General features: G+C 40.2%; 2 protein-coding genes across 2 annotated transcripts in view; one reads left to right on the top strand and one right to left on the bottom strand.

Annotated features, from left to right (window-relative positions):
• Nucleotides 1–5875, top strand: part of grik4 (glutamate receptor, ionotropic, kainate 4) — a 261758-nt gene extending 255883 nt beyond the window's left edge. The window contains 4 exon segments of the mRNA XM_025055124.1: nucleotides 1–99; nucleotides 1454–1582; nucleotides 1748–1866; nucleotides 3918–5875. The exon segment at nucleotides 1–99 is cut by the window's left edge and continues 46 nt beyond it. Coding sequence (XP_024910892.1) covers nucleotides 1–99; nucleotides 1454–1582; nucleotides 1748–1866; nucleotides 3918–4307 — 737 coding nt within the window. The 3' untranslated portion in view covers nucleotides 4308–5875.
• Nucleotides 5876–8725: 2850 nt separating this feature from the next.
• On the bottom strand, nucleotides 8726–14738 carry drc12 (dynein regulatory complex subunit 12 homolog). The gene is made up of 6 exons (XM_017031925.2): nucleotides 13023–14738; nucleotides 12865–12939; nucleotides 12498–12617; nucleotides 12087–12179; nucleotides 11843–11973; nucleotides 8726–9824 (listed from the first exon to the last, which is right to left on the bottom strand). The coding sequence occupies exons 1-6, from the start codon at nucleotides 13072–13074 to the stop codon at nucleotides 9696–9698; spliced, it is 600 nt and encodes a 199-aa protein (XP_016887414.1). The 5' UTR covers nucleotides 13075–14738; the 3' UTR covers nucleotides 8726–9695.
• Between the last annotated feature and the right edge of the window lie 151 nt (nucleotides 14739–14889).

Raw genomic sequence — 14889 nt, 5'->3', positions numbered from 1 at the left:
AAAGCACCATGAACGAGTATTACCGCCAGAGAAACTGCAACCTGACTCAGATCGGAGGGCTCTTAGACACCAAGGGCTACGGCATCGGCATGCCTCTGGGTAAGTAGGAAAAAACCTGAGGTTAGATAAGTATAGGCGAGAAGGTGAGGTAAGAAAAAAATCTAACACAGGTTTGGAGTAATGGATATAAGCAGTCCTGAATGGAGTTGGTCAGGAAAGCAGGGAGAAAATGAGTGTCTGTAATAAATCATTCTGGAGAACCACGGGTATTAGTTAGTGTTCGCCATAAATGTCAGCTGGAGTTAAATTAAAAAGTAAAACTCTCAGCAAACCCGTGCCATTAGCTGCTATTGTGAAGGAAAATGATGCAAACGTGTAAACGAAGGAGAGATATACGGCCTGACTTCAGTGGAGCAGCACTTTTCATTACAGAACTGAGGATGTGAAATGGGATTTGAAATACTGTTCATCTTGAATGTGCTGTCTGACTCTGCTGCTGCTGCTCCGGAGTCAACACCAACAGAAAGGTTGACGTCAACTTTCATCTCTGCACGACCAGTGGGACACACAAGAGTTAATTAAATTCATTAAAATGTCTGATTTATTGATTGGTTGAACACACTGTGTTTTTAATCATGTGCACACCTCTTCACACAAAATGCACCTCTGTTACAGTCAGTTTCTGTGAGCTGAAATTATGATAAAATAACATTTGTAGCTTAACATTAGCATTTAATACGGATAAAAACGGACAAAACTAGTTAGATATCTGATGATGGATGGATGGATGGATGGATGCATGGATATTAACCTTCACATCACATCTAATCAGACAAAACTATTTTTGGCATGTGTTTTCTGCATCCCTGCATTACACTGTTGAACCTTTGTAGAAATATCAGACAGAAGGGTCAGATGAAAAGGTCAAACATCATTGGAGATGATTAAAGCTGAAAGGCCTTCTGTCAAAACAAGTTGACACTCCATTAAATAAAATCCAATAGCAGATTAGAAGAATTACAATGATGTGCTGTATACTGGTGAAGAGCAGCAGCTTCTCGAGACAATGTTTTGACAGGTGTGAGGAGAATGAGGAGAGATTTGAAAAACTATAACAACTCATGTCATTTTGTTCTTTCCAAGTATATTTTTAAGTAGGAATTCCTCTTACAAGTTGAACTGATTTGGTAAATAAAAACCTTGAATGTTTATGCTTTGTGTTTGCCTGACAAAAATTACAATTTTATTCTTCTATTATTTTTTATTGCAGATTTGACCACGTATTCTGAAAGTGCTTTTAACCAGAGCTGTTACAGAACTCTGCAAGGAGAATCTTGTAATCTCGATGTAAAATATACCACTTTTTAACAGGTGGAAACTGGAGGGAGAACATTTTAAATCTTTTTTTCTTACAGCTTCTTATCTGTGGGCTCTGACCTTCTCTTCCCACCAGGGTCAGTTTACCGTGATGAATTTGACCTGGCCATCCTGAAGCTGCAAGAGGACAACCGTCTGGAGATACTGAAGAGGAAGTGGTGGGATGGTGGAAAGTGTCCCAAAGAAGAGGACCACAGAGCCAAAGGTTTGTCCACGTCATGTTCTTATTATTCAGCTCTGCTCCAGCTCCTGTGGATCATACACAGGACCGTGGTTTATCAGTGATTCTTGGCCTTTTTCCTTCATTAAATTCCCTGCCGTCACTCAGCTTCACACCAGTCCACCTCACCTGTCGTCTCTGACTCTGCAGGTCTGGGTATGGAGAACATCGGCGGCATCTTCGTGGTGCTGGTGTGCGGTTTGCTGGTGGCCATATTCATGGCAGTGCTGGAGTTTGTCTGGATGTTGAGACACGCACCAGGAAACGAGGTGAGTGAGCTCTCTCTCTGTTCTGCATCTGCCTTGTTTCCTTAATCTCCTGCCTTCCATCCAGATGCTGGCAGCAGATGGTCGTGTTCTTCCTGACTTTACACTACGTCTTCTCCAGTCTCCTCTGAGAAATAATAGTGTAACTCCACTGATGCACTTCATCATTTAATTAGACTACACACATTTGTTTATGTTTGTGGGAGTAAATTAACCCTTAAACCACTCCTGCCCAGGAACTCTACGTGTTCTTTCTGGGATGTCGTTATTCTTTTTTATTATCCTTATTATTTCAGGCTCCACTAACTTTTTCTACCATAAATTGTTTGTGGAGGTTACTGTACTGTCTGTTACAAATCTGGGGGTAATTATTACTGCGGATTTTAGTTTCAATAAACAAAGCAGCTTCACTTAGTTAAAGATATCTAATTAATTTGTGAAATGAATCATTTAAAAAAATGAACGCATTTTAACTAATGGACAGAATGATGTGCACTCTGCATCCTGTAATTCCATTGTCCACTTATTGTTTATTGTCTAAACCTTTTTTAAGCCACGGTACATATACTGTATGTCATAAGGAAAAATCCCACAGCACACCACCAAAAAAATCTCACAAAAAGTATATGTTATAAAATATAATAATCTCTAGTTTAAATTTACTAGGAATGTACTCCTGTTTAGTTGAAGACAATGCTGATATACTGGCAGGAATTGAAGAAAAACATTCACAAAGATCTTCTTCAACTGCTATGATTATCTTTTAATAAGCATCTGCTGCCACCTAGCGGAGGAGGATTTAATTGTTCTGTCGGTCACGCATTGACAAACAAAAATTTGCAATAAATAAATAATAGTCTTGGGACCAGTTAAGTCACATTGGATAATTTTCCGCGACACAGCTAATGATCGCTCACAGCACACTAGTGGGCCACGGCACAGTGGTTGGAAATCACTGCTCTAATACACAGTCAATACAGACATTGTTTTCAAGTCAAGTCAAATGGGTTTTATTGTCATTTCTGCCACAATTTCTGGTACAATATCTGACGCTGTATGAAGACAATGAGACAAGACAAATCTATAGTCTAACTATACATAGTAGTAGATGCAACAAATATATAGTGTGTATAGCTATATAAATAGCAACAGAGATGACTATATAGTGTGTATAGCTATATAAATAGCAGCAGAGATGACTATATTATATGCTCTATAAAAAGTATATGCTCTATATGTATGTATATATATGTACTGTATATATAGTACATAGCAGTACATATATGCTGTGCAGTATGTGCAGAGTATATATAAATATATAAAAACAGCAGAGGGAAAGTGAAAGTGTGCTTCTGAGGTGCGCTGTGCAGCTTATGTCAAGAGTTATTCAGCAGTGTAAATGCCTGGGGAGTTATTTGAACAGACTGTGGGAAAACTTGAACTGACTAGAAGGCGCCAGTCCAGTTTACCAGGTTAGTTCTCACTTTAAAATTGATTTTTAAATCTGTCTGTTGACGTTGAGATGCTCGTTCTGCTCCACCTCTCTGAGCTGCTCCAACCATACGTTTCTTCTCAGACTCTGAGATTGGCAGATCGGCTGCTTTTGTCTGTTCTCCAAACCACACTGAAGCTTAGAGGTGACCAGACGTTCTCAGCTTTATCTCCAACACTGTGGAACAAACTGCCTCAAACATTAAACATTAAACTCTTCACTCACTCTTTTCAAGTCTCCTTTAAAAGCACATTTTTCTCTGTAGCCTTCAGCACAGTATGAGTCAGTGAACTCTCTTTTTACTTGTTTTTATTTTCTTTTTACTGCCATTCATGCTTTTTTTAAATGTCTTTTGCATATGTGACCCAGAGGGTCAACCTTGGTTTTTAAATGGGCCTTAGAATGTGTTGTAGAAACAAAGTGGATTTGAATTTGATGTCCTTCAGTCTGTACTGGACCATTCCGTCAGTCAATGACTCCCTCTCTTGCTCTCTCTCTCTTTCTCTCTCTCTTATCTGTCAAACTCTCTTTATCTTTTCCCCATCTCTGTGTGTGCTCTCAGCAGGCAGTGTGTGAGGAGATGGTGCGAGAGCTCCAGGGCATCATCCTGTGTCGCGACAGCCTCCAGGTGAGACGGCGGCGGTCGAGTTCCATGATGAGGTCGCGGCCTTTACCTCTAGAGGAGCGGAGAGCGCGAGCTGCCGCCATGAGTCTCAGCAATGGCAAACTGTGTGGGGGCACGGGACTCCCTGAACCCTTTTCTCACAGACTGGCCCAGGAGGCCGCCCTGGTGGCGAGAGGGTGCAGCCACATCCGTATTTGCCCAGAGTGCCGGCGCTTCCAGGGACTGAGGATGCGTCCTGTGGGGGCCACTGGGGCCCTTCCATCGCCCACACACAGTGAGGAAAGCATAGAGTGGGACAAGACTTCAAATAGCAGTGAACCTGAATAACTGCTGGTGAGGCCAACACTGACTGACTGTTCATGCAGCCAGTTCCACACTTTCCAGGGATCAAAGGTCATGTAGTATTTTCATACCTTCATCAGGAGCTGGGTATTAAAGGGCAGGAATAATCTGTGGACTCGTCTGCCCGTGGAGGCGATAGCCAGCAGCCACTTTTTTGGGATTTCATTTCTTTTTTCATGGTCAGAGGAAAAAACTGATGAGTCTGTTCCATTGTGGTCTCTCCTTGTAGGCCCTGGACTGTATCAGACAGGACAGGCGAACACAACTCCGGGGCATTTGTACTATGCAGTATTTTCAGTCACTTATCATTGTGCTGTTTCTTTTTGTCCCTTTTTAAATTATTTCTGTCCTCAGTTGAATTATCTGTACTGACTATTGTTATTCTATTGTTCTTTGAAGAAGAAAAAAACCTTTATTATGGGACAACTTTGTCGTATGATCATGTATTGGAAAGAGTTGCTAGTGGAAGGAAATAGACGGGTGCAAACGTCAACTTTCAAATGATTTTATTTTGAAAGTGCCAAAAGGGTGAGTATTTATCTGGTGGCCGGAGGAAGCACCGTCACCTTGATACATCAAACACAAAAAAAAAAAAAAACCCACAGCGACTCGACTGAAACATGGACTTCTTTCATAGCAGTGATTCTCTATTAAAACTGGTTTTATTTGTTCTTATCTCTGAAAGACAGCAAAGCATGATGGCCAGAGGTGTTGAGAGACAATGGCTCAACGAAGTTTTTTATATATTTTAATACCTGTTAAAGATGTGAAAGCTACACAAATTCACAAAAACAGATTTATTTTTTCTCTCCCCCTCCTCCCTCTCCATCTGTCCTGCACTGTTACCATCAGAGCACATTTATTGACTCGCTGCTTTTTGTCTTAAAGATCTAATGGAAAAATATCATCTGCCTCACATTTTTATTCATTTGTTTACTTTCAATGAAACCCAGTATTTGAGAAATTAAAAAAGAAAAAACCCTGACGTCTCTGGTGAAAGGAACAAAAATAGTCTTTTATGTCAGTTCCTACAATATTTTCTTATTTATTTGTTAAGGCAAATAACTTTAAATTGAAGCGATGTTGTGTTTCACATCAGCCCCCACGCCGTCTGACATTTCCATACTTTTATTTTGCTCAGTTTCAAACAAAACAAATCTGTCCATTAACTGTGTTATTTTGAGGCGCCTCGAAAAACAGGTCATTTATTCAATACTGTTTAAATGTAGTGATTCCAACTGAAGTAATTCACAGCACAACAGAAAGAGTTGAGTGGTTTCAGTCTTTAATCCATACTGAAAATTTGTTCCATCAGTTTATTTCAGCTCTTATTAGGTTTGGTTTCCATCATGTCTATTTTTATTTATATACAAAAATTAAAACAATCATTTTAACTCATTTTCATTTATCTATTTATGTTCATAACCCTTGACTTATGTCTCTGTATTCTATTCTACTTTCCCACCTGGTTTTTACAAAAAGGCATCTCACTTCCCTCACCTGCTGCTTCCTCACACCTAAAGTGTCAATCATTCAAGGTTCAGTCGAGTTTCCAAGACAGATGTTGTCCTTTCCAAATGTGTCTGAGTAAATTCACTAAATTATGTTCAGACAGGTCTCTCAGGTGTCAACATCTTTGACACTTTTTGTCATCATCATATCTTTGTCAAGTGTTGAGCTGAAATTGGATTGGTGACATCAGAGCAAATGTCAACATTTTAACCAGATCTCAATTAAAACTAGTACTAGTAGACTAATCAAAATTAATAATAATAATAATAATAATAATAATAACAACAACAACATGTTTGATTCCACAACAACATGTTCAGACTGGTCTTGTCTTAAAAACTTTGGACCTTATTTATTAACAGTCACTCAACACCACCTGTAGACCACTGCTGTGTAGTTCATTGTGCTCATGTGTCTCCTGCTGCCTGCAGCGCCTGAGGTCGATAAATTAAGTGCATCTGTATCCAGCACTGTTTGGCTGCTGTTGGATTTATGGAGCTCATGATGAGCCCTGAGTGCCTGCAGAGGTGGATGAAAAACAATCTTCGCTACTCAAGCTTATCCAGCGTTAGCACAGAACTTCAACAGCCCCATAGTATGTGAGTTTTTCCCCTTTATTTTTTATACAGGATTCGGTATACTATTTGTTCAACTAGAAGTATGCAATTTGCATATTTATCATGTTTTTTGCGTTGGTTAAAATTTAGCATGTGCCTCTTCTTTCCCGACCTGTAGATGGTGCTAAGTACACATTTGAAAGCCCTGTGTGGTATTTGTATGTAAATCCTGAAGAAACATTTAGTCTGGTTGCATATTCCCCATTGGATATAACAAACAAATGAAGACACTTAGAGAGTGTTTGGCAAATCCAGCGCGAGGCAGTGTTTTAGTTGCAAACTAGCATTACAGTTTTATTTTGCGCTAACCTTGCTAAGTCTCAGTATCACCATGTTTCGGGCTCTACATGCATATCTGAGTTACATTACTGCCAGCTACTGGTTTTAATTTTATAACGTTAAATATTTAATCTCGAGAAGGTTTCAATCAAATGCAATAAGATGGAGAAACAATAAAATACAGAGAGAAGATAAAAACCTTCCTGATGTTCAGGGGGAAAAAAAAGGGGCGCGAAGATAAAAACCTTCCTGATGTTCAGGGCACAGAATACTCTCTTTAGAAAAAAAGGGGCGCGGGGGGCAATTAATTTAAAATTGTTTGTTGTGAAGGTGTTCTGTGATTTAGAACTTTACATTCAGAAATTTGAAAAACGAACTATTGAACGATACAAGTACAATTTTAGTGAATCCTCTGTTTAGCCATGCAGGATTAGCTTTATCGCACACACTTAATTGACAGATGTGAATGCAGGTGAGAAAGGTTGTGTGTCTTTTCATGTGCCGCTGTAGAAGATAAATGAATTAATTTCTCCCCATAGACCTGTGCTTTCATACAGTTGCTTCTGGAACCTAAGGAGCAGATCTTTTCAACTTCTGCAGCTTTACTTTACAACGTTTTACTTTTTTTCTGACCACAGCGACAACTCAATTTTCCAAAGTCAGCACAGTCAGAAACGTAGCAGCAGCCACTAATGAGCTTTGGAATCAAGGATCACCACCAAAGACATAACAGCCGCAGAGTGGAAGCTTCCAAAGACACAACAAGGCATTATTTGGTGGTAGCTTTCCTATCGATTTGCTGGCAGTGCGTTGCAAAAGGCGTCGTGTTGTTGCTTTTGTTGTAATAGGTGAGGAGTGAGAGTGCAAGAGCTCTCTTTCTCTGAGGTGAGATGCTGTCGAGGCTGTTGTACAGCTGACGGTTGTTGTTGAACCTATTGACCAAAACATCTTTACATTGTTTGTCTTTCAGAGAAATAAAATGCAGCTGCATTGGTGTTTCTCCGGTCTCTTTCTTCACTCGTTCATTTCCATTCTAAATGGTAACTGGCAAACCACTGTAAACATGACATAATTGACCAAAAATCTTAAGTTTTAAGAGTTACTTCATCTGAACATCATTTCTGTACTGGATTATTAATGAGTACTTCACTATGAGTATCGTTTATAACATTTCTTTTTATTTCAGCAATATTAAATGGTCCCACAGTGTGGGGGCGGTTGGTTGTCCTGCATTACAGCAAGAAGATCAGTGGTTTGAACCCAAAAGGTAACTGTATATGGAGTTTCCATGTCCACCTCATGTATGCCACGCCCAGGACCGTTTACTCTCAATTAGGTTTCTAATTTTTATAAAGACTTGGATATAGGAGCTCCTTTATTTCCCTGACCTTGAACCTGACAATTAAGTAATTATTAAATACATTTTTTCTCTTTTGATTTTTGATTAAAAACGTGAATCGAGCTGAAAGAACAGTTCAACACTGACGAAGATATACGGTAATATAAAAGGAGATGACCCAGAGAGCTGTCTGACATGTTTTAATGATTGACATCAGACACAGTCTAAGTTATGACATTTGCTGTAGGATATTTTGACACCTTGAAGAAAAAGTGACACAGGGACCAGATCCAGTGACCTTGCTGTAAGGCATCAATACTCACCACCGGGACACCACGCAGCCATAGAATGCTGATTGGGTTCTGCAAGATTAATAACAGCAAGTAGGACACAGGTGTGGTCCTAGTTGGCTGATGGCCTTTCTGTGAATAGTTTGTTCATTTTCCTGATGTGTGAATGGTTATTTCTTGATTTGTTTTCAAATTAAATTTCATTATTTTTTTCCCCACAGTATAAAAATGTGCACATTGGAGAATACAGTAGCTTAACTGCAGTCTGAGTTTGCCCAGGATGTAATGAAGTGTAACTGTCTCTTGATGTGGTCCAGGGACTGACTGAGAACACTGTCCAGTTTCCAGGCTCTGCCTTTATTTCTATGTGATTTTCTGCAGCCGTAGAAGCTGCAGAAGATGGATGTCCCCATTCTCGTGCTTTCAGATTTACTCAATAGGTTTTCCTGCAGGCGGTGGATTTTTGTTTTGTAAGTCTTTTATTCCCAACCATCAGCTACACCATGCAAATGTGTTGACTGGCCCTGCTGTAGACTGTATCATCAATCTCTTAGTAAACAGACACACACACACACACAGACAGACACCTGTCTGAAGGCAACACAGCTTTGTGGTTTGAGAAAAAGAAATTGACTTACAGATAACGGCATCTCAGAGTGGAAACATCTTTAAGCTCTGGTGTTAATTGGTTGTTAGAGGCTGTAATTAACGTAATTCCCAGAGTAAATGATTCATTACATCACAGATGAGAGGCTGCAGAAATTGCCATCAATGGAATAAAATTAGTTTATCTTTCTTTTCATTTAGCAAATTTCTTTTCATGCTTTGAGACATCGTTGTGTTTCCTATCACTTCTCACCACTGTAACTCTCAGTTTTTATTGTTAATTTAGTCCAACTCCTATTGAACATTATTGTTACTCTGTGTGTCATCTTGTTTGTGTGCTTTGAATAAAACATTTTTTTAAATGTAATAATGGTGGCGATGAGGCCACTGGGTTGACCTTTCTCAGACATTTCTCAGCTTTTAGGCAAATTCCTCTGTTTTATGACAGTAATTTAATCCTATTTATTATAATTATTTCTTTGATCTGACATAAAAGAGCAAACACACTGTTACAGTCACAGATTTTCTCTGTGGCTAATGGACAGAGGTCACTGTCTCACTGAGCATCAAGAGTCATGTGCTACATCTAGTGGACATTACCCAGCATTACAGGGAATACACGGTTAGATTGACCTACAAGGGCAGATACTGTACCTCGGGCTGTTTGGTATTCTGGTGGTAAATAATGGATAATGAAAGCATAAAAGGTAACGTGTTTGGAGCCTGTCTGTTAGATGTCCGGGGCGTTGGGGACGGGGTTTGATAGCAGCCCCTTGTAACTGTGATGAAGGGTTGTGCTCTTGTCCTCCCACCCTTGTCGAGCCACAGACAGCTGGGATGTCAGACTGTCTAGAGTGTCCTGAAAAATAGAAAAAAACAAAAACACAGTGACATTGAAGCTGTTACATGTTCCTTTGGTGTCTAACTTTGTGCAATTTCCCACTTAATTGCCTATCATTTGCCATGCACTTCAGCAGGGAGCTGGATGACAAGAGGAATAATTACTCACTGTGTCATATCAGAAAAGAGCAAATAATATGGTGATTATATTCTTTTTAAATCAAGCCCTATAATCAGAGGCTACTAACAAGACCCCAGGCTCTTGCATCTATTAATGAAGAGCTGCACACTTTAAAGTTGCATCCATTTCAAATTGCCACATTAAGCTCTGGTGAAAATTCTGCTATTACACAATTAAAGGGACTATTTTGGTGTTTAAATACCAGAGCATGACCCTTGTAAAGTTTCCCAACGTCTTCAAAATGACTCCCAAAGAGTCGGACATTTGAAGTACAGAAAATCAAGTCAATTCAGAGTTTATATAAGTGATATACAGTATATCTCTAACAATTATTTCAAGGTGTTGACACAGGGACCCTCGAACAAGTGATGGAACCAAGGACATATTTTATATAATGTATGTAAGTGTGTATTAAATTAAACTGGACCCAGGGTTATGTACAAATGATGAATGTTATTTTGCATGCACATAATTTGTCTCTGTTCCTCTATGCAGTGACAGTGACAGGTAGAACAACTCTAAATTCTTCCACTAGGTGGCAGAAAGTAGCTCTAAAAAAATAGAAGAATTGGAAGACTTTCTTGTGCGTTTTTCCTCAGTTCCTGCAGTTATGTCTGAAGTTCTCATTCAGACTGATACTTGGCTATGGGTCATTTGATACAAGGCTGAAGTACATTTACATTGGATCAGCGAGATAAAGGTGCAGTGGTAAGAGAGCCACCATCCTGCCCCCCAGTCTGTAGTGCTAAATGACTCTTTATGTTACTGACTTCAACATCATTTGCATGTATGTGTCTCTTGGGCACGCGCTCTCTGAGTTTGTGAGGATGTGATGACCGGCTGCTATGTCCTTAAAGATACCACACACAAACAGCTTCAATGATAAAGAAAAATGTATCTGGATTTATTACCACTGCCTTGAAGGTTATGTTGTCAGGCTGTGTTTATCTGCTGGCTGTGAGCAGTATCACTGAGAAAAGTAAAGAATGGATATTTATTACATTTGTGGGCGGATGTGGGTTATGGCCCACAGAAAAAAACTATTACATTATGGTGTTGATCCAGATACAGATAGGAATTTAAGAGTTGTTTAACCTTCAGAGACTTAGAACAGTGTTGATACTGTGGGGACAAGTGGCCTTGGAACACTTTCTGACCTCAACAAATGTAGACGTTTTGTAATATCTAAAATGGATGGATACTGATATTTGTTGTATTTAAATATAAAGCTTAAGACAATGTGTTAATAATTAATGTAGAGTATTATATAAAAAATCCAAATATATATTGTTTATTACAGGTCACAGGGTGGAAGAAGACAGGACGACATCTGGTACCAATCCCAGCTGTGGCTATTACTGTAATAGCCACTGTAATTTTCCCAACTGGGGGATAACTAAAACCATTGATTTTTCCTGCTGTACTGCACCCTACAATATCTGTGCACTCCTAGGAGGGCCCGCCCCCCACTTTGGGAACCAATGTCTTATTTTGTTGAGCACTGCAACAAATTGAAATCTGAACAGCAACCTGAGAAAGTCTAGTTCTTGGTCTATGAATAACGAACACACCTGCAGGATTGGAGTGTAGGGTAATGAAAATCATCAGGTGTCTGCACCTTCAGGATTTTCTCTCATTCACTGTTTGTTGCATGACCATGTGACCCTCACCATCTGTGTTATTGTACCCTAATGTTTACGCAGTTGCCTAGGAACAAAGATCAAAGACATTGATACAGTATAAGATGGGCTGCAAACACTCATTTGAGGAAGGTCACCTCTGATCTGCATGCTGCAGTCACTGCGTGTCACTTCCTATCTGGAAAGGGAAGAAGAAAAGTCTACAACAAAACTCACGTGCAGGACCTTCTCATAGTCTGTTTCCATGTTATACAGTTTGTGTCGGAGCTCAGCTAGTGTCGTGTCCTTCTCCTGTCTCATCTGTTGACGCTCGTCTTTCTCTCTCCTCAGGTCCTCTTGACATCTGGCTGAGCAGGCAAGTCCATGGACATTTATATACTGTAGAGAACTCAATGATAACTAACACTACACTGTTTTTATATAGTTTATCACATATATATATATAAACATATATTCATACCGAGTTCTTCATTTAGCTGTGTCACCTCCAACTCCAGACTCCTCACTTTGCCAGTCAGCTCTGTCTCCATGGTTTTGTACCGACGGCTTTGCTCTAGAGCAGTACAATAAATATAGGTAAAAAAAAAAAGTATTGCACAGACTGTAAAGGATGTTTATAATGTTGCAGAGTCATATGGCAGACAGGTCTTAAGTAAAGCCTTTGGTCTGATAAAAGTTTGAAGACCACTGACTCATTATGTTTAAGGCTGGTGCTGCAGCAGGACCAAAGGGAACGAAGCTAATTAGAGCTTTTCTTCCTCAAAAATTACCCTCCCCTCAGCAAACACTCTCCCCGTCCTTGGTCCCTTATGGACCCATATTTTATCTCAAGTTATTAAAAAGAGAGATTAAGTGTTTGACTGAACCGTACCTGAAAAGACGTCCCTGTGGTCTTCTCTCTCCTTCTCCAGCTTCTGCTCCAGTTCTCTCATGTGGCTCCTCAGGTCAGTTCTGTCAGACTGGACCATTTGTATGGACTGGCTCTGTAGAGCTGTGATCAGACAAACACATGCAGCACCTGAACGATAACAACTGAAACATTGGGGAAATGTATCTTTTCTAAAGCAGAGACTAACAAGCCTAATGAGATGAAAAAAGAGCACACAAGAGCATACTTTTCTATCAAAAAATTTGAAGAATGTTCATTTGTATGTTCGTATCTGATAAAACAATATATTCACGCACATTTTCGTTATTGAAATCACTTGCAATAAAACAATTACCTTATAGTGACTCACCAATGTGATCTTGTAGAATGGCTACATCCAGAACACTGCGTCTGTACTTTGCCTCCAGGTCGTTGTCAACAACTTCTATAAGACAGAAGGGAAAGAAAGTCATGATTATCATCACAAAGACCAGTGGAAACACTGCACCATCTAGTAAGAAACATTACTTTGTTCTTGAATCTTTTTGGTGGACTTTTTGGTCTTTTTCTTCGGAGCCATGTTTGCTCAGTGCCCCCCTCAGCCCTTTAAGCTGAACCCACACACCGCACACAGATGAGTCTCTGTTACCAAGGCACTGGTTGCCACAGTGAGCTAGCATTATTGTCCTGCTTTATCCCACTCAAGGACACGCCCCAGTAGGGTTTAACAACAGTGAGTGGTGGAAATGCATGTTGTTGTTTCCTTCATCCTTAATTTTACCGTTGATGCCTGAGAGTGTGGGGGAACATGTGAAATAAATAAATGAGAAGAAATTGAATGTATCATCTTTGACTCATCCCTTTATCAGGAGTAGCCACTGCAGTAGTCCACATGCTGATTTGATGCATTTTTATGTCCTTTATGGTGCAACCAAATGTGGTTGTGGTCAAGGTGGAATAAAGCTGGCATAGAGAGGAACCCTGTTCCTTTTGTTAACAGGTGGTTTTTATTGCAGCCTCCTCTCTCTGTAAGAACAAGATTGATTCAAGATAGATTCAATTCCATTCCTATCGTATTTTAACCTGTTCTTCTTTTATTGTTTTTATTGTTGTATTGTTATCTTTGTATTCATTGGAAGGTGTCCTTGGGTGACAGAAAGGCGCCTATGAAATAAAATGTATTATTATTATTTAATATACATCTAGGATTAGGTTTATTGGGCCTTAATCCTGCAAAATATTATATATACTATAGCCACATTCCACTCCACTACTTTTCTACTTGTGCTTATCTTTCTCCTTGAGTAATTTTAAGACTCCAAAGAATCTATGTTGTCTGAAAGACTGAAATCTCCGAAACATGTCGAGTCCTCTGTAAATATAAATGTTTAAACTGTTGTTATTGTTGTTTTATGTTTGCACACGTTATTATTGTTGTTGTTGTTGTTGCAGATTATTTTTCTGATTCTTTTCAACCAGTATGGATCATAGGTGTGAATGTTTTTTGTCTTATATGACCCTGTAATAATGGAGAACTGTCCAGAGAATCAGCCCACACCCCATAACTATTGAGCTTTTTATTCAGCTCCCCCAGCAGCCCTGAAGATGAATAAATAAATGGAAAAATATGGTGGACCTTGAATTGATGAGTGAGTGACTTTCAGACAGCGCCACAGTCGTATTCATCTCTTGGGGGCATGAAATTAAATACTCTTACTGGAACACGTCAGAGCGTCCCCTGTTGCCAATAGTGACCATGGCCACACTGAAAGAATGTTTCGAGCTGCGTTCAGTAGTCTTCCACATGCAGCACAAGTCGGGGCGCGCTCCCGAACTCGCTCCAGAGCGCGCGCACGGAAGGCGTGGATTTGAGTTTTGAGGTAGAAGGAGGGGGACGAGCGGAAGGGGCCGCACAGGAAAGGAAAGGAAAGGGCCGCACATACACGTCACTGGGGGAAACAGAAGAAGAAACACTGGGCAATGTTTAATTCCCAAAATTGTTTGTTCACCCGTGCCCCCGCATCTGTCAGAGAAGCTTTCCTATTTTTTTAAGCGCCACTTCCTCTTCTTGATTCTCAGTGAGGGCTCGCTGTCGTCAGGCTTACAGCCCGCCGAGGAGGGCTGACAGTGTCACACAACAGCCGCTCAACTTCCCGTCAAGACACGGCACACACGAAAAGAGCAGCTATTGACGAAAAAAGAGGAACAACAAGGGAGTTTTATTTTCGACGAGGGAGGACGTACACCAGTTCACAAGGCGTCTGGTCAGAAACACGGTGCCATTGTTCTCCAGCGGAGGACGAGTGGAAACAGGTCTACTCAGCTAATTAGCCTGCGTGGTTCCCTGCAGAGAGAGCCAGTAGCAGCAGCGGCGGCGGCGGCGGGAACAACGCAC

The sequence above is a fragment of the Cynoglossus semilaevis genome, chromosome 4 (assembly GCF_000523025.1).
Source record: "Cynoglossus semilaevis isolate Cse_v1.0 chromosome 4, Cse_v1.0, whole genome shotgun sequence".
NCBI classification, from domain to species: Eukaryota; Metazoa; Chordata; class Actinopteri; order Pleuronectiformes; family Cynoglossidae; genus Cynoglossus; species Cynoglossus semilaevis.
The sequence above is the reverse complement of the archived record's forward strand: the minus strand, read 5'-3'. Positions and strand labels throughout refer to the sequence as shown.